Source organism: Ptychodera flava, chromosome 17 (assembly GCF_041260155.1).
Source record: "Ptychodera flava strain L36383 chromosome 17, AS_Pfla_20210202, whole genome shotgun sequence".
In the NCBI taxonomy this organism is placed as follows: Eukaryota; Metazoa; Hemichordata; class Enteropneusta; family Ptychoderidae; genus Ptychodera; species Ptychodera flava.
Genome location: NC_091944.1, coordinates 13,701,797 through 13,724,020, shown reverse-complemented (window position 1 = coordinate 13,724,020; position 22,224 = coordinate 13,701,797). Strand labels below are relative to the sequence as shown.

Here is a 22,224-nt window from a genome sequence, read left to right as displayed (position 1 = left end):
ATTGTATACAACAAGGGGGCGACGAGGAGGGTTGCAGGGGCGCTTTCAATAGCCCGCGCGAACGACCAGACTATTCACCCAAGCACCTGTTGTGTATAGGTCTATTAACGGTTGTGCCTAGTTTGACTTTCCCAGTACTCTGCATGAGAGGAAAGAAACTCGACCCCGCTGAACCGTGCATTAAGGGATTTTCAACGATTACCGAGCGGAAAGGAAGCTAAACCCCTATAGAATACTAAAAGGATCTATATCACCAATAGTTATATTTCATAATGATTAATGCATTTTGCCCGGACTACAAATGCTCGACCCTTTCTGACCTCTCCCATGTATTCTTTGCTTTGCAGCTGTCTGGACATTAAACAAACATATACAATAAATGCAGAGACTAAAATCAGTGCAACTAGCTTCAAATATACCTGTATTCTCTTGCAGCAGTGATATCTATGGCTTTGTTTCATCTAACCGCAAGACGATAACAGGAGAGTTTGAACTTGCATATTTTCATTGTTTATAACCACGAGCGTATCAAATGTATGTTCAGTGGACAGCTTTAAAGTCGTGGCTGGGCAAGTTGAGGTCAGATATGACTTAGTGTTCTAGATATCACGTGGCTAGGCAAGTTGAGGTCAGATATGACTTAGTGTTCTAGATATTACGTGGCTGGGCAAGTTGAGGTCAGATATGACTTAGTGTTCTAGATATCACGTGGCTGGGCAAGTTGAGGTCAGATATGACTTAGTGTTCTAGATATCACCAAATACGCTATTTAATCATTATATTTTCAAAACCTTTCAGCATCAAATGGGGAACTTCTCCTCCTGGTCTCCCAAAGTCTGGCCATTACTCCAAAGCTGCTTGCTTATCAAACACGTTTGAATAATTCGTGTTAATATAAAGCTCTAAATTAAGGGCCACACGAGCATTCAATATTTTGTATGTCAGTTGCAAGTTCTTGTTCTACTCCAAAATGTGGTTGAATAATCGCAATCATACCAATCCATAATCCAATGACAGTAGGTCAGAGTTTTCAATCAACCTGGTAGACGTATATCAACAGAAGTACAAGGATGTGTGGTCCAAGAAGGGATCACGAAAATTGCTTTGTAGGTTTTAGTTCAATACCTGTTGAGAAGTACACGATATGTACATTGCATGTACAAGAACTGAACAAATACTAGACTTGCTCCAAGTCTGTGGGCATATTATATATATATATATATATATATATATATATATATATATATATATATATATATATATATATATATATATATATATATATATATATATATATATATATATATATATATCAAAACAGAACAGCAGACTGTCAAGTTAGAAGTAGGCCTTAGGTGAACGCGATAGCCCACACAAGGCAGTAACTGCTACCGAGAAAAACAAAGCGACTGGGAGCCAGTCTAAAAAATGGGAACAAAGGAGACAAAATCAAAGCAGTTACATGTACTCAGGAGAGAACAGAAATAACATGGGAACTCAGAGGAAGACCATAAGTTATTTGGAAACTGTTCAAAATACAGATAGTGACAGTGAAAATGACATTTCAGACTAAGAGCTTTTTGTCGAAGAAGAGGATGATGATGTTGTTCTTCATGAAATTGGCAGCAGCACAAGTAATGAAGAACTTTTTGAACCTTCCGAGACATATTATACAATGTATGTAAGTTCTGGAAGAAGAGCGGGATCAATTTTCACTGGTGTTATAGTTTTTCTATGCACTGGTAATAGCCAGTGTTATCATTCAAAATTGCATCAATACTTACCTAAGTAATAGGGGAGGGGGGCATAAAATTTATGTCATCTTAACAGGGGAGGGTCATCAATTTGGGGGGATGGGTAGGGGAGGTTCACTTTTTTTCACTGATGGACAGGAAGAATTTGCCGACCCTACCCCGGCCACAATAATTGAACGCTACCTTATGGCGAAAAAAAAACCACTTTTAAATCAAAGCGGCTACACTAAACTTCTTTGAACGATATAATTCCTTCAAAAAAGTCAAAGGTACTTGAGTGTGCGAATTAGCGTCAATACAGTCAATATACAGTCTCGGGTAAAACGCTCCAAGGATTGATTGTGTATGTTATTATACATCTTTTTGTTGCCTGAGTGTTCCTATGCTCTATCATACTCAGGAAATCAGGTCGTTAAATGCCTAGGACAACGTGCTGAGCACCTAGGACAGCATTTTACTTGTAAATGACTAGCAGAACATGTTGAGTGCCAAGGACAGCATTTTAATGCCTAATTGTGAATGCCTAGCACAATATGTTAAATGCCTAGGACAACATTTTGAAAGCGTAGGAGTAGAATGCCTCAGGGCAATATGCTGAAATGCCTAGGGCAACATTGCGAATGCGTAAGACGATATGCTAAATGGTTGCGACAACATATTTAGTTAGTAGGAAAACAATTTTCAATGCCTAGGACAACATACTAAATGCCGAGGACAACATTATAAATGTCTTGCACAATATGCTGAATGCCTAGGACAATGTTTTGAAAGCCAGGGAGAATATATTGAGTGCTCAGAACAATATGTTAAATGCCCAGGGGAGCCTTCACTATTGACATTCTGGGGAGGATCGGAGGAATTTCATCGGAAACTCCGAAATTTCGGGTTACCTCCTGCCAACCATGATGAATTTGAGTACCCCCTCTCTAACTCAGAAATTTTGACTGACCCCTATCCTCTTAGAAAGGTTACATGTAATAAATATTTTATTGCCAACCTGGAAATATCTCGTTGAAATGAGATGTTTAATCCCAATTTTTTCGACTCTTTGTGATAGAGCCAGTTATTGTGTCCAGTTTTCTCAACCAGAAAGACTTTATGCAGTAAACAATCTAGATATTGTTTTAGCACATTCTCAAATACGAAGTCGATAACTTCTCTGAGAACATTAGCCGATGAGTAGCATGTGAAGCGCTGCTGTCATACATAGATTAAAATAGATATATCCCTTTACGGATGTTCATAACATCTAGTTATTCTAAAACTTGTTTGGAATTTGCAAAATCCAGAACTTGTGAATATTTGAATTGATTTCATTTAAAGATGGAACTTGTGAACCTGGTCAAAGATTAATCTAAACACGTTCGATTTAGTATGGTGCTGAAGGTTTTAAGACAATAACGATTCTCTAGTGATTAATAAGCTCAGAACCCCTGTGAATTATATATTTTTGGAAAGCCTAGATATAGGGAAACATTTTTGTTCCAATTAGTGTCACCATTGTTTGCATAACTATCACATGACATGTAATTTGCATAACCTTTCAAAAATCGGTTTTCCCAATGTTTTGCTTGGAGATATGTGGCTGAAATTTGTATGAATGCAAGCTGTCTGAAGGATCTTCAAAAGCGTGTCTCAGAATTTTTTCAAACCTTCTTACTGTTGTTTTACGACTTATCCGGACACCAAACTTGCTAATTACCCAGCAACTTCGCTGATGATATTGAGACTTTGATCGGTAATTACCAAAGAACTTCGGTAATTCACCTCAAACTTGATACTTGATTTGGCTGCATGAGTGCTCCATGGGGTACACAATGTGTATACAAAGTCACTGATAAGTATCATACTAGTGCCATAACTAATTTGTCACCAGGGGTTGGCATTCCACTGAACAGCATTCCTCAGTAAAACCAACATGTATGTATGTACATGTGTGCTGTTCATCCGTACTACATGTAAAACTCAACTACGGAGAGGTAAGGAGAGTATAATGGGTCGTTAGAGTTTGTTAAATAACTTCTCAGAGCAGAAAAACTATTACTAACGTTACAATGTAAAACAAGCTGACATTGGAATTCCTGTTACAGCATTGTGAGGAAATTCCTACATTATCCAGTTTATTTATAATCCTCTGACTCTCCGTCACCCAAATAGAATAGTCCGACTCCACGCATCCACCATTGGTTTTCCTCCTCTAAAACCTGCAGTTTCATTCATTTGAAGCAATTATCCTTTCATCTGTGAAGAGTTTTTACCGGTGATTGTATTACAACTTTCACTGCCAGTTGTTGTTGTCATAAGATGCAGACCATTTGATACTGAGGTACGCTGAGCTGCTTTTACGTGCAGGCAATGCAGATGCCACTTCACAGTTCACACTGTGCTGTTGATCGGCAAAGTACAAGACGTCTTATAAATTGTTTCACTTTTTTTATGTCAAGATATGATTCATGTGAAAATTTTACCAAATGTCACTGATGGGATTGTGTTTTCAATTTCATTTGATGCAGGGATATGAAATACTGTGTCAGTTTAGCTCGGAATCGTTGCTGAGTTTTGCTGCCTTTTGGCAATGGTTGTCTATCAGCATAAATGTGATCGAGGAATGCCCGTTCATGAAGATAGAGAGATTGAAAATCTTTTCTGTATTCTAGCTTCCTTTCAGGTGTAAGTCGATTTAGGAAAGTGATTGAAAGTTTGAGTGGTGTTCAATAATTGTGCCTAAATCAGCACGAATTGAGCAGAAAAAGTATTTAAGTAGGACTGTTCAATCAGATATGATGTCCATTGAAGCATGGAGGTACCATGATTGAAGTTACAGAAATATTTTGGTGCAGTGGCAGGTTTACTGCAATGCAAGTTGTATTTGTCCTGTGCCATTTTCATCACTTTGTTCAGCAATTTTTTGTATGGGTACACTGTTGAAAACTTTGAGTGCAAACTCATGTCTCAAATTGGTTTATGCTATCACTGTATGCACTTAGATGTCGGCGTCTGTGTTTACACTTTGCCACCCATGGAGTTACTGCAGCAGATCAAGTATCAAGTTTGAGGTGAATTACCGAAGTGCTTTGGTAATTACCGATCAAAGTCTCAATATCCAGTCCGGGTTATGTCCATATAGAGGATAGTAGGGAAGAGCCAATGGTGTACCGTATATGTAATGAAATTAAGGCAAGAACCAATCACGTACTGTATATGTAACAAGGGTCAAAGGTTACGTTGGTTCACTTTGTTCAGATCGCGATATGACCTGACAGATCCACCGATCGAGTGAGACTGTTGGCTACCCGGAAGTATCTTAGCTCCAGTTGATTGGCGACGTTCTACCGTGTTAAGAATTGTAAGATTTCTTCAGGAATAGTTTTCTGAGTTTCTTTACCCTTGACCATATTCGACAAAGAGTTATTAGACGTTTTACGTTCTCTTTTCCAGCTTTTGGTTAACTTATCGGCGATTGATCCGGCGCGCGTTTTTCTGAGCGAAGGGTCAATCGTACCGGGCAACGCATGGTGATCGAAAAAATCGTGCTCCATCGTGCTCCGATGACCGACTAAAACAGTTGACCCATCTTTGCAAAGCTTGAAACATTCTCCATACTGCAGATGGCAAGGTTAAATTGAAATTTGACCAAAAATAGGCGATATTTGGCGACAAATAACTCACTGTAGATTTACGAGGGTCAAATGCTGATTTCTAGGAGCCGTACCCGGCCAGGAAATTCATCCAAATAAGTAATTTTCAATGTACTAACCACTTGTGTCGGTCACCATCTCGACCGTACTGAACATTGTGCGTAACGTCTATATCTAAAAACTACCCAGTGCTAAAAATAAAGGGCGAAATCAAGCCGAAATGTTCCAAACTTGTTGCAATGTAGGAGCCAAGGATTGCATGGTTAATTATTCATGACGTTGGCGGCGGTAGGTTCGCTGATTGGTCAATCGTAATATCCTCTCTATGGACAAACCGGACTGATATCATCAGCCAAGTTGCTGGGTAATTAGCAAGTTTGGTGTCCGGATAAGTCGTAAAATCACAGTAAACAATTTTTATGCCCAAAAAACTTCCAGAGCGGTGAATTTAACCCCAGTTAATTTCTTTAAAATTGTGCTCAAAATAAAACTAAGCAAGATAAAAAAATCTGAGACACACTTTGGAAGAGCGTTGTGACAGCTTGCATTCCAGCAAGTTTGGGTCAGATATTTTGAAGTATTGAGACAAAACATTGGGAAAACTGATTTTGCAAAGGTTATGCAAATTACCTGTCACGTGATAATTATGTAAACAATGGTAACACTGTTGTTACGAAAATGTTTCCCTATATCTGGGCTTTCAAAAAATGTATAATTTACAGGGGTTCTGAGCTTATTAACCTCAACAGAATAGCTAGATTAAAAAGGTCAATTTCTTGTCTTGGAACCTTAGGTACTAGATGCTTCTTTGAAACGTGCACCGGATGGTGTTATCATGTAAACGTATTAATTTTTCTGAATAGCCTCTTATGTTCATATTTTCTCGTTTCTGGACAGCGCCCTCAGTAATCTGGCATAATAGCAATATTATGTTCCTCGATGTGCTTTAGCAAGATTTCCGCTTGCATTTCGACGATATCAACCAGTGCAGTTGCGCTATTTCCCCCTCCCAGCGACTTCCAAAATCCCACGTCGACATGGAACGATTCTTTCAGCCTATCGCCTAGTTTACCAGACTTTAGGACGTTGATAGGGCCTTCTGGTACTCTGTCACAAACAATGAACTGAATGAAAATAAGAGAGGAATACAGAAAACAGCTTCAAAATCTACGAATCTATTATAGGCATGGCGTAATATCGAGCATAGTTGATGCGACAAGATTCTGGCAAATATTTTGACATTTTACCTTCTTGGTAGATTCATTATCTTGACCAATCTTAATGAAAAACTCTAAATCCCAGGGATTGAGCTCTGAACATGTTTGTTTCTATTATCTGAAACTAGTAAAAGAGGTTCAGATAAACTTTCTTTGTCTTTCCTTTTGCAGAGCTTGATATTATCAGAGTTCTAATTCACTAAAGATTACCAAAGGCAAAATATTTTATCATTCCTACCACCATACAGTGAAAGCCGTCAAATCATTTCAGCTCTTTGAGAAGAATTATATTGCGAGGTATTGGAGGGATATTTGCGGTAAGATACACCAAACCTATGCTGACTCGTTCGTGATCATTCTTGAAAACTGAGCTCCACAGGAGCTTACTCCTCTGAGTTTTCGTTGTCGAATGGTTGCTGACACCATAAGCTTTTTGTACCTTTGATGTCCCTTTAAGGTAGAACTTTCTCGGGGACAGATATTCGGACTGTCGAACTTTTTCAATTCTTTTCTGCTCTACCACTTGTGGAGGCTCATTTTAAAAACTCTTGGTGTGAGAAAACTTCTCACCATCTCAGTTTTTCGAAAATCGAAAATTTGGTTTTTCTATATTGAGTTCACACTTGGATGGCGGCCATTTTGAATGTCAAATATCGGTAAATCCTGGGTAATTTGTTTCTCTAGTACCAAAATTTGCACGATGACTCCCGATTTTTATTCTTGATTTCGAAAGAGTATGGTAGAAAGATTCCTTTGGGAAAGTTTGAACAAAAGTTTAAGTCTTTCACTTTCGAGGCGCATACTACCTTAAATAGAAACAAGGCTTACAGATGGGACCGCGAATTTGAATGCAATGTGTTTGGTACGACAATGTGATAATTATGTTGAACCTCCGTGTATGTTCCGACCTCAAATATATCACTTCATCAACAAAACTCCAGTAAAAATAGATTTTAGTGGCGTTTCAGCACAAATTCTTATATCGTTTGGACATCACTATTATTGACATGCCTGAAATTCCTCTTGTCACCTTATCTCACTATAGTTATAAGCTTATACATGTGGTTTTTTGTGCTAATAAGTGTCGTTCGTGTGAAATGTGACTTGACTAATCGTGCATTAACACTTCTGTCTGTAATCGGAACAAACTGAGGTACAGTGGATCTTAAATGAGTCTGGATGTGTCCTGGCAGAACCATGTAGTGCACAAAACAATTAGAGAAGGATTTCGAACCTGAGATCGATAAAACTTACACTCAAAGGAAGAGTAATTTTGACTCTTAGTAACATTTTTATATTTGTTAGTTTTTAAAACAACTACATTTTTAATGCTCACAAAGCATTATCAATGCCAACAAGATACATTATGCGCAATATGCAATGTTATTCTAAAGAAATCTAGTTTCGACTAAAATTCAGTTGTCGACAATAACATTTCACATTACACACATATTTGTTGGATTTACAAGTTAAGCACGAATCATTTTAACATGATTTTAGGAGTAGCATAGAAATGGTATTTCACACATACAAGAAAATACTGAAAAGTACGTAAAAAGTTACAGCAAAGAGAACATGTTTAAAACTCACTCTCTTGTTCCTTCCAGAAGTCGGTAATTCAAATGATTCAAGGTCCGGTTTATGTTGAACATGTTGTCGATGTAAACAAGTCGTGAAGGGTCCTCCTTGCGTGTGAAAATGTACACAAGAAAATGCCCGCTCACGTTGCCACATTTATTACGCAAACCTTTCTTCTTCCAGCATAATTCGCCCAGCGAAACATCATATCCGCAGCAATTCCGGTCCAAACGGTCATGGATAGGTGAATATGTTACTGAAGAGCAATAAGGTTGCAACGAGGGTTCAGCACAAGAAGAAGACCCCCAGATAATGGCGCCTTGTCGTCTCCTCCTGCCACGTGTCTTGAAGGAATGTATTCGAGTTGCGTTCGTAATCACTGGGAATGGATTCACAGGGAATTGCGAGGGACGTGAAAATTACCAAGGAGCGCAATGTAGGCCCTGCAAAGAGAAATCAAAAACTGTTTTGTATCAGCTTGATTCAGACTTACATCAACTGGATGACTTCACCGCTTAGTGGGGTTTTGCACCAAGGTCTCGGGACACAACTCTCAAACACAGCCAGTCATCTCTTCATATAAGAAATTTTGAACCTCATGTTTAACATTATGAGATCAATGTTGCTGCTCTGTTCAACCATGGAAGTTTGGTAACTTCATGAATAAAAGTCATGATATTGCGTAAATTCCGAACATGATATTTCTTTAACATTAACTGTGACTCGCATTTTGGCTCTTCGTCAGCATACATGCCAATAGATCATGCAAGTTATTGGCAGTTTGGCTATTTTTCCTGACGCTCCCGTAATACTTCACAGTCAACTGCTTTTTCTGGTTGAAAGGTATATAGACAAGTAGTGCAAGTTTAACGGAAATCATCAGATATAACTTCTATAAAATACCTTAATTTTCCTACTTCATAAGGGTCAGCTCGCAGTTCTATGTAGCGGACGGGTAGCGGACAAGTTACAGACATTATTTTCACGAAAAGATTGTTTGGAGGAGTCAAAATCGGTAGCCCATAGGAGACAAGGTAGCGAAGGGTAGCGGACATTTTTCCCATCCAGAATGTGCTCAAAATCGGTAGCGCATAGAACACAAGGTAGCAGAGGGTAGCGGACAAGTTTCAGACATTACTTACACTTAAAGATTGTTTTGAGGAGACAGAATCGGTATAGGACAGCCGACCGGTAGCCGACATTTTGTCTGTGCAGAGTTTGTGTAAAACAGTAGCCCAAAGGACACAAGGTAGTCTAGGGTAGCTTGAGGGTAGCGCACATTTGGCCAACATATTTTCCATCATGAATGTGACCAAAAAGCTGTAGCCATTACAACACACGGTGCGGGCGGGGAGCCATCATTACTTCCTACATTGCTTTTTAAAACTAAGTTCTTGGGTATGTAATTCTCTCCGAAAAGGGGGCAGCTTGTTCAATCATTTTCAGTAGAGACCTTTCATGTTGTACATTGCTTAACATAATCATCATCATCATCATCATCATCATCATCATCATATTTATTAAAACTTAAAGAAAAATAAAATTTCAATTCCGCAGAATACATAGACAATAAGAAGCAGCGATAGTCTTACGCTAGTCGAGCCTAGCTGTTAACTCATATCTACATTGTATTCTCAAAAGTTGTTATGGACTGCTGTCCAATAAATGATACAAGTAATTTTGTGAAGAGAAGGTAGTAACTGTGACAGTAAAAAATCTCACAAAGTTAGGTTATTACAGCTAGAATTCGTTTTACCTTCGTACTTAAGCACATTAACATAGAGCAAGACATTCTCATAAAAGATGACTTTTGTGAACTTACACGTAGAAGTTTGATTTTTTAACAAAATTTGGCAATGTGTTCTTAAGTTTTGCACCTGTGTAAGAGATTGAAGATTGACCTGCATAATTATGTATATATTCTTGGAAATAGTACATTCATGTCCACCTTTGGGGGTATCGTAGCAATGGTCTATCAGTGTTCGCCGTAACTTTTCCCCCCTTGCGTACGCATACCATTAGTCTGCTAAAATTGCGTATTGGCTGTATTCGCATGCGTAATTTCACTTCCGCACTCGATTGATGGAAATAACTGACAACAAAATCCGATGAGCCATTCAATAAATCTACACTATCAATTCAGATTTTACGATGTACATGTAACATTATTTTAATGAAAACAGTTCAACGAACAACTTGAACAACTGGGCTGTGAATATGTATGAAAAAGGCTTGAGTCTGCAAATAGACAAAAGTCGAAGTAATCGCATGAATTAGGAAGAGTGTAGGACCAAGTATTGATCCCTGACTCCACATGCCACAGGTGATTGAACCGAATTAATACAATCTACAGACACATGTTGATATCTCTGATAGTAAAGGATTTCCTCTCACAACATAATGTAAGAGCTTTGCTAAGAGGATTTTGTTGTCAATGGTATCAAAAGCCTTGGAAAAATCTGGGAAGATTCTTATTGTACTATTTTCCTGGTCAATTTGGGATGTAAGGTGCCTCAGTAAATTTATAAGAGACAACTCTGCACTATGATTCTTACGAAAACCATACTGAGGCTTATAAAAAAGTCATAATTGTTAAATTACTGGCCGATTATTGACAGTCTTGTTCAGAATTTTGCTAATACGAGGTAACGCTGAAATAGGGCAATAATTTGCAGGAACTCTTTTGGACCCCTTTAAAGATGGGTACTAGCCACTATATGAGCATTTGGAAAATTACATTTTGCAAAAGAAAGATTGAAAATATGACAAAGTGAAGCTGCAATATGTTCGGCAGCATTGACTAAAAGCTTTGCAGAAATGTTGTCATACCAAGCATGGTGTGGGATTGTCTCTTGGTATAACCAATATAGTCAGTGGGCCATCACAGTCCATTATCTCCCAAATGCCATCTTCCCCTACCCTAGGCACTTTCCGTCACTATGTTTTCCAGTTAGCTAGGATATTCGGCTATCATAATCCGCTTGTGTTTGTTATTAATCTGGCGGTGGATATGGATATGAGTGTTGGTCCTGTTGCCATGAAACTGCAATAGCACAAATCCGACATTTTTGAAAACGCCATAACACAATAGGTATATTGTATTTGTTGGTTTTTGAAGCTAGCAAGTTAATTGCTATCGCAATATAGGTCATCTAAGTTCATGGTCATACCTACTTAGGGTCGTCGCAGAGGCAGTGCCCTGTTGATAAACGTTTTTAGGGAAAAGCAGGAAAAACTATATAGCATATATCATATACCTTTGGAATAAAAATGCACAAAAACACAATCGAAGTATCTACAAAATTAGACCATCTTTGAGATGCTTGAGAAATACAGCGCTGTGATTTTTCAAAGTCAAAGTGCAATTTAAACTGCAGAAATTGATATTTAAAGTCACTTTCTACAGGTAGAGCAGCACTCTTTACATAGCATGGTTAAATCTGTATTACGCTTTTTGCCGGAACACCCCTCCCCCAATATACGAACACATATTGTCAGAAAGCTGAGTATATGACCTTATTACTCCATACAGTTGCAAGCTGATGCTCCTGAATATGGTTTTGATTTCATAACTTTATGACATGTCTCTTTTCAAAATAATGTGCACAATGCTCTTAAGGTGGGTTTTGGTAAGGATACACACAGCTATACACCATTCAACATTATATCATACCAGTATACTGATGGCCCAAATACAGTTATCTGATTGGTCGAGACGCGAAAAGAACCGTGGTATATTGGCCATATACGGCTGGCATGTACGCGCGAGCTCTCAGCTTGAGCAAAAATCCGTTTTTGACGTTTCACACCAGAATTTAAATATTCTGTTATAATGTAATAGCAACAAATCACACCCAGCGACGGTATACCTCTCGATTTTGACTAGTTCACGTCATATATACACTTGCTATCGCTCGTGCATATATGTCGTGAACTGGTCAAAATCTCGTGGTATACCGTCGCTGGGTGTGCTTTATTCTTTAAGTACGCATCGCAATCTTTTGAAATGTGGATAGGAATAGTGTGAATAGTGCATTTGCACAAGCACTCACTCCAACCATAATCCCATTTTGGCGCACTGTGCCCATTTTGTGATTGGTTTTCCGATAAAGTTCATCATAACGAGCTACCTACAATGTTTACAACGATTTGTTTTCTATCAAGTCCCCCAAGTTCACATTTTCATTATTCTGCACGGCGCCCTCAGTAATCTGGTACAAGAGCAATGTTGTACTCCTCGATGTGCCGCAGCAAGATTTCTGCTCGCCTTTCGATGATGTCAATCAGTGCATCTGCGCTATTTTCCCCTACCAGAGACTTCCAAAATCCCACGTCGACTTGAAGCGATTCTTTCAGCCTATCTCTCAGCTTACCAGACTTGAGGACGTTGATAGGCCCTTCTGGTACTCTGTCACATAAACAATGAACAAGGAACAGGGTAAAGAAACAGAAAACAGCTTCATAACTATTCTCTCAAGCTACGAATCCATATAGCTACGGCAGTATCTAGCTAATTCAGTTTTACGAGATCCTGAATAATATTGTGAAGTTTTGCCTTCGCTGATCTTGAACATACATTGGTATATCTTGTTCATACCTATGCATTATATTGATTTTATCTTATGTAAATATAGACGATTGAAAGACAAATAAATATACTTTTTGAAGTGATATAATAAATCCAGCCGAAGTCACTCTTGTAGAAAGAGAAAGATGTAAAGGGAACACTCTTAAAGATTTGGAACTAATTTGGGATAATTGGATGATGAAGTGATGTCAGTTTAATCTGCAAATGTAAGCTTATCTGCTTTTCTTTTTAAGTTATACACTTGTTTTTATGCAACATTCAGCTTTAGGGCACCTAACACTTGTTAGAAGTTTGAAAAATATGAACATCCAATTATTCCAAATTAGTTCCAATCGTGTTAAGAGTAAAAATTCCGATTCGATGGATTGAGCACGATCTGAACATGTTTGTTCGGAGACAAACAAAAGTTCAGAAACAATTGTCTTTTTTTACAGCTAGATATTGACAACGTTTAAAATTCAGCAACTGTTACCACAGGCAAGACCTTTGATCATTCATACCACCCGTTTTGTCAGAAAGCTGTCAACTCTTTTCTGACACAAAGTGATGCGCTCTATAGCACAGACCTGTGCTCACGCATGCCCGTTCTACTACAGAAAAGTTTCACAGAAGATTCCAACTTAAAGGGACTTTTCTCAGCTCCAGTTGTCAAATAAATAATGACACCATAGCCGTTCATTTGTACCTGTGTTGTCCCTTTGAACAGATACAAGGTTCAGGTACGACTTTTAAGACCTTGCTGAAGTGCTTGATGATGCTTAATCTCCTTGTACGTTCTGACTTCTAGGATGTCACTTGGTCTACAGAACTCCTGTAAAACTAGATTTTCAGTGATAAGTAAGAACTCACCCCAAAGTCGCTTGGATACGCCCATGGTTGACTGGCTTAAAATGTCTCGTGGCTTTACCTTACTATTGTTTTAAATTAGTTTATATACTTTGCAATTCAAAATTTTGGCCATGCCGACGCGATGCATAGAGCACAACATGCAGTTTTATTGTTAACACGTACATTACGTATTAACAATTATGCCTTTTGTGAAGACGTGTCGTTTGAGTGAAAAGTGGCTTCAAATTGACTGATCTTAAATGAACATTTTTCTCAGTAGTCTGACACAATAAATGGAGGCACAATAAATCATAAATGAATTATGGTTGTGTTATTCATAAGTGCAACACAGTGCAACAATTTGAGGGCTGTCACGGACCCTGGGATCGAAAACCAAACAAACAAAGTTCCATATTTTAAATTAAAATTCAGATTCTTATTCCCATCTATTAAATATTGACGATGCATTCTGCACGATGCACAATGTGCAATCTTAGTGTTGACATGTTATATCAAGTCCGGACTTAGACAAAAATCAAGTTGTCGACAATGACATTTGCATAATACAGGCTGTGTAGACAAGTTGAGCGTGTCAGATTTATACCCTTAGGGTTCATTGTGAAGCTATTGGAATAAGTGCAATTTTCACTGTCTTCGTTGCGAAAAGCTAAAATTTATTTTTCTCCGTAAAGTTATCACAGGCATGGTGGCCATTTTAAATTCCAAATGTTAGGTCGTTATAGTAGAAAAAAATACAAATAACGATGAAAAAAATACAAACGATCAGTAATTTTAAATCTTGGTTTTGAAAGGGAATAGTTTATTGTTTCATAAAGGAAAGATAGCAAAAGTTAAGGAGGTGCAGCTTCATGGTTCTACAAAGTTTGCTTCGTGAACTCTACAGCGTGTGAAGGGGTCGCAGCCAAAATAATCGAAACAACTTAGCTCGGTTATTGAACCTCTCTTTCTTTGGTGGCGATTTGGCCGAGCGGTTTTGATTGTGATGTCTTCGCTAGATGACTGGATGCCGTAGGTTGTGAGTTCGAATCCGATCGAAAATCTACTGAATTTGGCGTATGTCACTATATTTGTCTTTCGAATTCATATTACATAGTTTTCATGTAGGTAACTTTGAAGTCAAACGCCTTTCTCAGTAATAATGGAAGGCATAGTTAAACGTCTGGCTTATTGCGACTATTTGTGAGTTCACCATACTCTCAGTTTTCAGCTGTGAACACGGAAAGCCAATGAGGGTTTATTTGAATCTCTTTTGTTGGCGTCGGGCAATTGGCAACATACATACTCGTGAGCGTGATCAATCCACGTGATTGATGTTTTCTCTGTCGTGAACATTGAAATTCAATTATCATAGCTCACTGTATTGCGCTCCCATTATCAACCATAATCTCAAGTAATGGCCTTGATTATTTATGATTACAAAAAGCTGCATACTCCGAATATACACCAGGTATACATGCTCTAAGATTCATCCTCCTATATTATTTCATTCAGATTAAAGGGGAATTCTCCTTAGGATGAATATTCCGAAGTGGATTCTATAAATTTAAATAGTAGTTTTGTCTATCTGCTGCATGCTTGATAGGGCTCGTTTTAAGCTACTCGAGAATTTGAGTCTTGTTTTTGTGAAATCGAAAATGTAGTCTTTCTTCGTAAAGTTAACTGGGTTGTTAAGTTTTAAATATAGGTAAATTAGGCCCTATAGGCGATTTGTTTCTTATGTACCTTCATTTGCATGGTGACCTCTGATTGCTATCCTTGATTATAAAAAAGAATAGTTTAATGTTTCCCTCGCAGAAGTTTTGACCAAATTTTAAGACTCTAAGTTTGGAGGCATGTACTATAGAGAATGCTAATCTGGTATTATTAGTATATAAAACTTTCATGTCGAAACACGAACACAGACAAACAGACACGGGAATGATGCCACCTAACAACTTTGACAATTAATGAGAGCCCAAAGTAAAAGAAGGTGGGAACTTTTCTTAAGAAAAATACTGAGAAGAAACGTCGCCACTGCTTACCTGAAGAAGAAAGTCGAATATAGATAGTTTGCTCCACTCAATGTATTTAATCGCAGTTTTACAGCGATAAGTCGTGTTTTCTTTTAATTCGTCTTGCGAATTGCATCTGTACTTCAAATCCTTTTGGTAGTCCTGGAAATACAAACCAATTGAATTTTGTAGTTTCAATTTCCCGCCATGTGTCAGTCTGGGATCCCACCAGATGAGGGGTCGAAGTTTTCCGTCAATAAATCGGCGGTCTTTGCGAGGGAACATCTTTGGCTTGAAAACTCTTGCGATGGCGGGCAGCGAGCGATTGAGCCCCAAAACTCGATCAAGATGGAAAGCGAAGATCTCGTACCAATCATCGACACGCTTTTGAATGGCACACTGCTCTGTGCAGGAGTTGAAGTCTTTAATTGGACCACTTCTTCCGTCGTTGAAGATCAGCTGTCGCAATTCCTTTTTGAATCGTGCATTGTGGAGTTTACTAATTTTCGATGTAGACAACATCTCCATTCGCACAACATCGGCACGACTAAACCATTTCGGATAATGTTCACCAAACCGAAGTTCCTCGTTCTTCAGTTCCTTTACAAAACTTAAAAATTCTTCTTCAGACATAAGTTCCCACCAATTTTTAAGTGTTATGTTGCCATTGTTATGACCATTGATTTGTGACAATGACGACTTATTGTGATCTTGGTCACGTTTATCTGTTGGTTTTTCATCATACTGACCTGCAAGAAAATCATCGACACAGTGACGATAGCAGCGGTGCTGTGAACGTTATCGGGAATACGATTGGAACTAATTTGGGATAATTGGATGGTAAAGTAATGTCGGTTTAATCTGCAAATGTAAGCTCGTCTGATTTTCTTTTTAAGTTACACACTTGTCTTTATGAGTACTTTGTAGTATTGCAACACTCAGCTATAGAGCACCTGACACTTTTGAAAAATTTGAAAAATATGAAGATCCAATTATCGTAAATTGGTTCAAATCGTGTTCATTGCTTGAGACATTTTTAACAAAGTATAATCTTTCAAACTATCTGTCTTTCTGTTTGTCTGTCATTTTTCTAGAGTACACTTTTGAATGTCAGTAGCTCGATTTCTCACCAGTCTGACCCGCTCGCAGATTAATGCTTCAAGCTTACTACCCATCGTGTAATCGGATTCTCCACCATTCTGAGAGACAACATTTGACGCCCGGGCATTTAATTTAAGGGCACACAAAACGTTTTGTTCCAAGAAGCATTATTGGTAATATCTCTTGTTTTAATACCGTTACGTAGCAATTTAGATGACCTTTGCAAAACTTTCACGACAAAAAAAATGTGTCTTTTGGGAACAGATATTACGCTTTCTGAACTTGACTTTGTCATGTTGACAGGCTCATAAAACTAATTTCCTATGGGTTTTGCTTCAGTCTATGCAAAAAATCTGATATAGATGGAAATTCTGGGAATGGTGAGATTTAACTCAATGTACTTATCACAAGAATGTATTGTATGGTCGAATAAATTGTACATGCAATAATTCCTTTCAATCGTACTCTTTCTCTTCAAAAAGTGAAAAATGGTGTCCCGTTTTCGATAAGTGACATGCTCCTGCTTGTCATCCGCACCGCCAAATACTATACGTAAAGGCACTATTCAAAGGCACTTACCATGAGTTATCGGCTTCTAATATAAGAATTATCATCGCCAGTTTCTACATAGAACTTCATCATTTAACTTTCCTCTGGATGACGTATTCCCTGACTTACCTGATATAAGTTCACGAGAGGCAGACGACTGGTTCTGGAAATCCAGCAAGCCGCGAATGTTGACGATGAAGGCGACATTCCCTATACTTCCAAAATAGTATATGTAACTGTACAGTATTACAGTTGCCGCGAGGGTGCAGCACAACAGGAAGACCAGCAGAAAATGGCGTCTTGTCATCCCTTTCTGTGACGTATCCTGGAGTGGCCTGTCAAGGGAATTGAGTGTTACTTGAAAATGACCAGGTGATGAAAAAATGAGCCCTGCGAGGAGAGATCTGAAACAGTTTAATCTCACACTGATCCAAAATTACATCCAATTGGTCAACTATTACCGTTTGGTAGAATTTGCGCCTAGCCCTTCCGCGATTGTAGCACATGAAATCGCTTACAGTTTTTCATGACAATTTTCAACCTACCGTTGAACATTGTTGGGACAACTTTACCCGAAATACAACATATAAGATGGTCACTACATGGGTAGAGTTAATGATAGTGCGTCCATTTCAAACGTGATAAATCTTTAACATTTACAGTCGCATTTTGACTCATTTTTCATTAAGTTGTCTCTGATTGGTTAGTTTGTCATGTGAACTAGTCTGGAAAATCAATCACAGGGTGGCAGGTAACCTTTGATAACATCTAGATCATCGGGTGACTTAGCTCGTTGTTAATGTTCCCTTAGCGACAGAACACACGCTAGTGTATTCTAGCTGGTGTAACATATCCGTGGCAATTTGATAATTTCTCGTGTTTATACAACTTGTTCATATAACTAAGAATTTGAACTTTCAGTGCAAAATTTTGAGTAGCTGGTGAGAATTAATCGATCATTTTTCTATCTTGGGGTTGAAATAATTGAAATTCAGAGCTATTTTAACCATTCCAGTGATGCCTAGTTACCTCGCCAAATTGCGAAATTTACCTGTCAACCGAAGGAAAATATTTTTATTACATGCCTCAATGTGAGTGCAAATCAGTACATTGATTTGCATAAGAAAAGCCGGGAAGTTAGCGGGCCGGTGAACGATGTACTGATCGGTTTCTATGGTTACCTGGTCCAGTGAGGCCCTTCTACGTTTTGAACTTCAAAGTAGACGCTTAACGCTAGATGTAAAATATCCATTCGCGCACTGCTATTTTGATTTTCGTTGAAATCTGTTTGATGCTGGTCGAGAATGGTAAAATTGTTTGAAAATGCCCTCCAGGTAACTAAATGTCATTTAGTATTAACTGTGAAGAGGCATGTAATAAAAATATTATTGCCTGAATACATGGATTTATGTGCCCTCGCAGCAGGAGACAATTTGCCCTCCTGGCGTCGAGCAAATTGTCATCTGCTCTCGGACACATAAACCCATGTATTCAGGCAATAATATATATAAATAACTTCCATTGATTATACATATTACATACATCGTATCCGGTACGCGGTCCTTTATGCTGACAGGCGGCTTTTAACAAACAAATGAGAAAATAAGCGTCATCAATATCGTAAGTATTATATTGTGCAAAGACGGTCATAATGTGGCCAAATCGTCAGAGTGCGATGTCTATCTATTATATGGCCTGTATGATCAATATGCTATAGTTGCAAAGGAACCCTACAGAGAAGTGCATTAGGAAACCCGGGTCCACTGCACTAATTTTCAAACTATCTAAGAATTTCTAAGTACGGAATATTCATGGCTTACGTGGCAAGTTGACGATACAAGTTGACGATACAATAGTGTGTAAAGACATATATCAGAACCATGTCAATAAAATGCTAATTTGTCAATTTGATGAACTTTCTTAATTAGTGTGATATGTCTATAATACGGCATCAAATTTGATGAAAATGGTACAGATGATAATCTTACAGTGTTGTAATTGCATGCAAAGACTTTAAGCAATATCAGGTCAATTAATTGCAGATTTGCATATTTAATGAGTCTTCACAATTTTTGAGTAAATGTTGAACATCCAGTGCTGTTACTGTGTACTCAGACATTTAGCAGTCTCATGTTAATTAATTGCTCATTTGCATATGAACTTGCGTAATATGTGTGCTATGTCCAGAAATACGTATGGAATTTATTTAAACCTGGTACAGATGTTAAACTCTCAGTACTCTAATAGTGTGCAACGACATTAAGTCGACCCATGTCAATGAGATGATAATTTGTCAATGTGATGAACTTTCCTAATTAGTGTGATATGTGTAGAAATACTGCATCACATTTGAGGAAACTTGGAAAAGATGTTGATTTCACAGTGTTGTAATAGTATGCAAAGACATTCATCAGTATCAGCTCAATTAAGAACTTACCGGTATTTGACTATTTAATGGATTTTTATGATAAGTGTGATGTTTCTAGAAATACTGCATTAAATTTGATTAACTTTGGTACAGATGTTGATCTTAAAATATTGTGATAGCCTGCAAAAACATTGAGCATCATTATTGTCACTTGATTGTTAATTTTTATATTTAATGAACGTTCCTAATTAGTGTGATATGTCCAGAAATACTGAATCAAATTTGAGGAAACGTGGTATAGATGTTGAACTCTCAGTGCTCTAATAGCATGCAAAGAAATATAGAAGTATCATGTCAGTTAGTTGCTAAAATTTGATGAAACTTGGTACAGATGTTGATCTGAGTGTTAAAAAAAACCCAAATGACATTTAACAACATCCTGTCAATTAATTACTAATTGACTTATTTAATGACCTCTCATAATTAGGGTGGCAGTCCAGATTGACTTTAAATTTTCACCATCATGGTATGGACCAACCCAATTGTTTTTTGTAGTAAAGCTGGGTCTCTCAACGGGGAAATGAATCTTTGTAATTGGAGATCTATATCTTGAATGACTGCACTAAAGCTGATTACACTTGCTGCAGATGTTGATCATACAAAGATTTATCGGTCAAGGAAGGCACTTAATAGCAGTATCAATAGCTATTTATAGTAAATATCCTCTTTAGTTAACATAGGGGCATTTTTGTTTCAAATGTGACTTTTTAAAGTCAAGAGCAATTACTCATCAGGGGTTTCATTAAGTTTTGAAGTAGGGGGCCAGAATGTAAAAGTAGGCGGCTTGCAGCTGCCATGACCACAAGGCGGTCGTCGTGGGGGAGCGTCCGGGATACCGAAGGCCGGAAACCCTGAAAAATGAGTTAAATTCACTTTTTCCAGCTCATAGTCACATGAATTTCTAGTATTTTCAGGAGAATTGTCAGCAGTGTTCAAGGGCATTTGTGTTTCTTCATCAATGTGAAAAATGGCGTTAAGCAGGGTGGAATATTGTCACCGAAACTATTTAATATTTATATTGATGATTTAAGCTATAAACTTGAAACTTCACGAACAGGTTGTAATATTGGTGGCATGTTCATCAATCACCTCACTTATGCTGATGATATTTGTCTGATAAGTCCCTCTGTGAAAGGGACACATAAATTAGTCATCATTTGCAGCATTTATAGTAATACTCATGACATTGTCTTCAATACGAAAAAGACCGAATGTTTGTGTGTCACATCAGATAGATCTAAAGTTAAGCACATTCCCGCTGTTTACCTTAATGGTGTCAAAATTGTTTTTGTCGAAAGAAAGAAATATCTTGGGTTTTTGTTAACACATAACTTTAGAGACGATAGCGATATTGAGCGACAAAGGAGAGCATTCTATGTCTCAGCAAATATGCTGCTAAGGAAATTTTCCTTGTGCTCTTTTCAAGTGAAATGTAGAATTTTTAAAGTGTATTGCTCTCAATTGTACGGTGGCCACCTCTGGTTCAAATATTCTGCTGATGCCATGAGAAAACTGAAAGTTGCCTACAACAATGCCGCCCGTATTTTTTTGAGTTATGAGAGACGAAGTAGTGCCAGCTCCATGTTTGTCACAAATGGGCTGTGCAACTTTGATGCTCTTCTTAGAAAACAAATGTATGGTTTTATAGTACGTTTATCACGCAGTGGAAATACAAGTGTACGTCAAGTTTATGATTGCATGTATTTTATTTCTGATCTTCGCAAAATGTGGATAAAATCACTTTTCCATTGAGCGGTTGTGGTGTTTTTTTGGGGTTTTTTGAATGATGATGCACCACTAAAATCACTTCTTCAGTGTGTATTATGTTATTTATTTATCTGTACCTAATTCATTATTGTACTGAGATTTCTATGGACATATTTAGTCCGAAATAAAGTGAAATGATAATAATAATAATAAAAAGCCATTTTACCTGGGAGATTGGGCCTACATATGATAATTCATAATCGCAAATAATAAAATGTTGTAATGTTGACGATATTTTGAACTGAAGTCTTAGAACCTAAGAACCTCTATGCTTTTAGAAGTTAAATTATAATAATTCACTATTATTAATGATATACATTTGATATTGTAGACGATGCCATAAGTGTTACATCTAGACAGGGGGTTAAGGGATTCCCCCTCTGTTGAAATGTTGGCACCCCAATTAATTTGTTAAGGCGGACCACTCGCCCAATGAAATGGTGCCGGTCACACCGTAGAGGTATAAGTAGAACACATGAACTGGTGAAATCCCCCCGAAATTGTCGATTAAAGGGGGAAATCCCCCTCGTTGATGCCATCCTGGATGAAATACTGATATTTTAAGCACAGTAAATGAGAAAATTTTCATTAATGTATAATGTTATGCTTTAAAATTAATGTAAGAACCCTGATGTTTGGTATGGCAATCAGTAGATGAAGAACTTTTATACCGCTGGGGAGGTAAAAAGGATAATTTATTTAACGATAACGATAAAAAATGACAATGATTACCATATTTCGCAAATAGAATCAAAGACCCTCAA

At 37.8% G+C, this 22,224-nt stretch overlaps 1 protein-coding gene across 1 annotated transcript in view; it reads right to left on the bottom strand.

Moving 5' to 3' along the window:
• Positions 1-10,777: 10,777 nt before the first annotated feature.
• The window catches only part of LOC139115551 (Golgi-associated kinase 1A-like), a 47,654-nt gene continuing 36,207 nt past the window's right edge, over positions 10,778-22,224 (bottom strand). Inside the window, exon 6 of the mRNA XM_070677764.1 lies at positions 10,778-12,595. Coding sequence (XP_070533865.1) covers positions 12,391-12,595 — 205 coding nt within the window. The 3' untranslated portion in view covers positions 10,778-12,390. The remainder of the gene's footprint in view (positions 12,596-22,224) is intronic.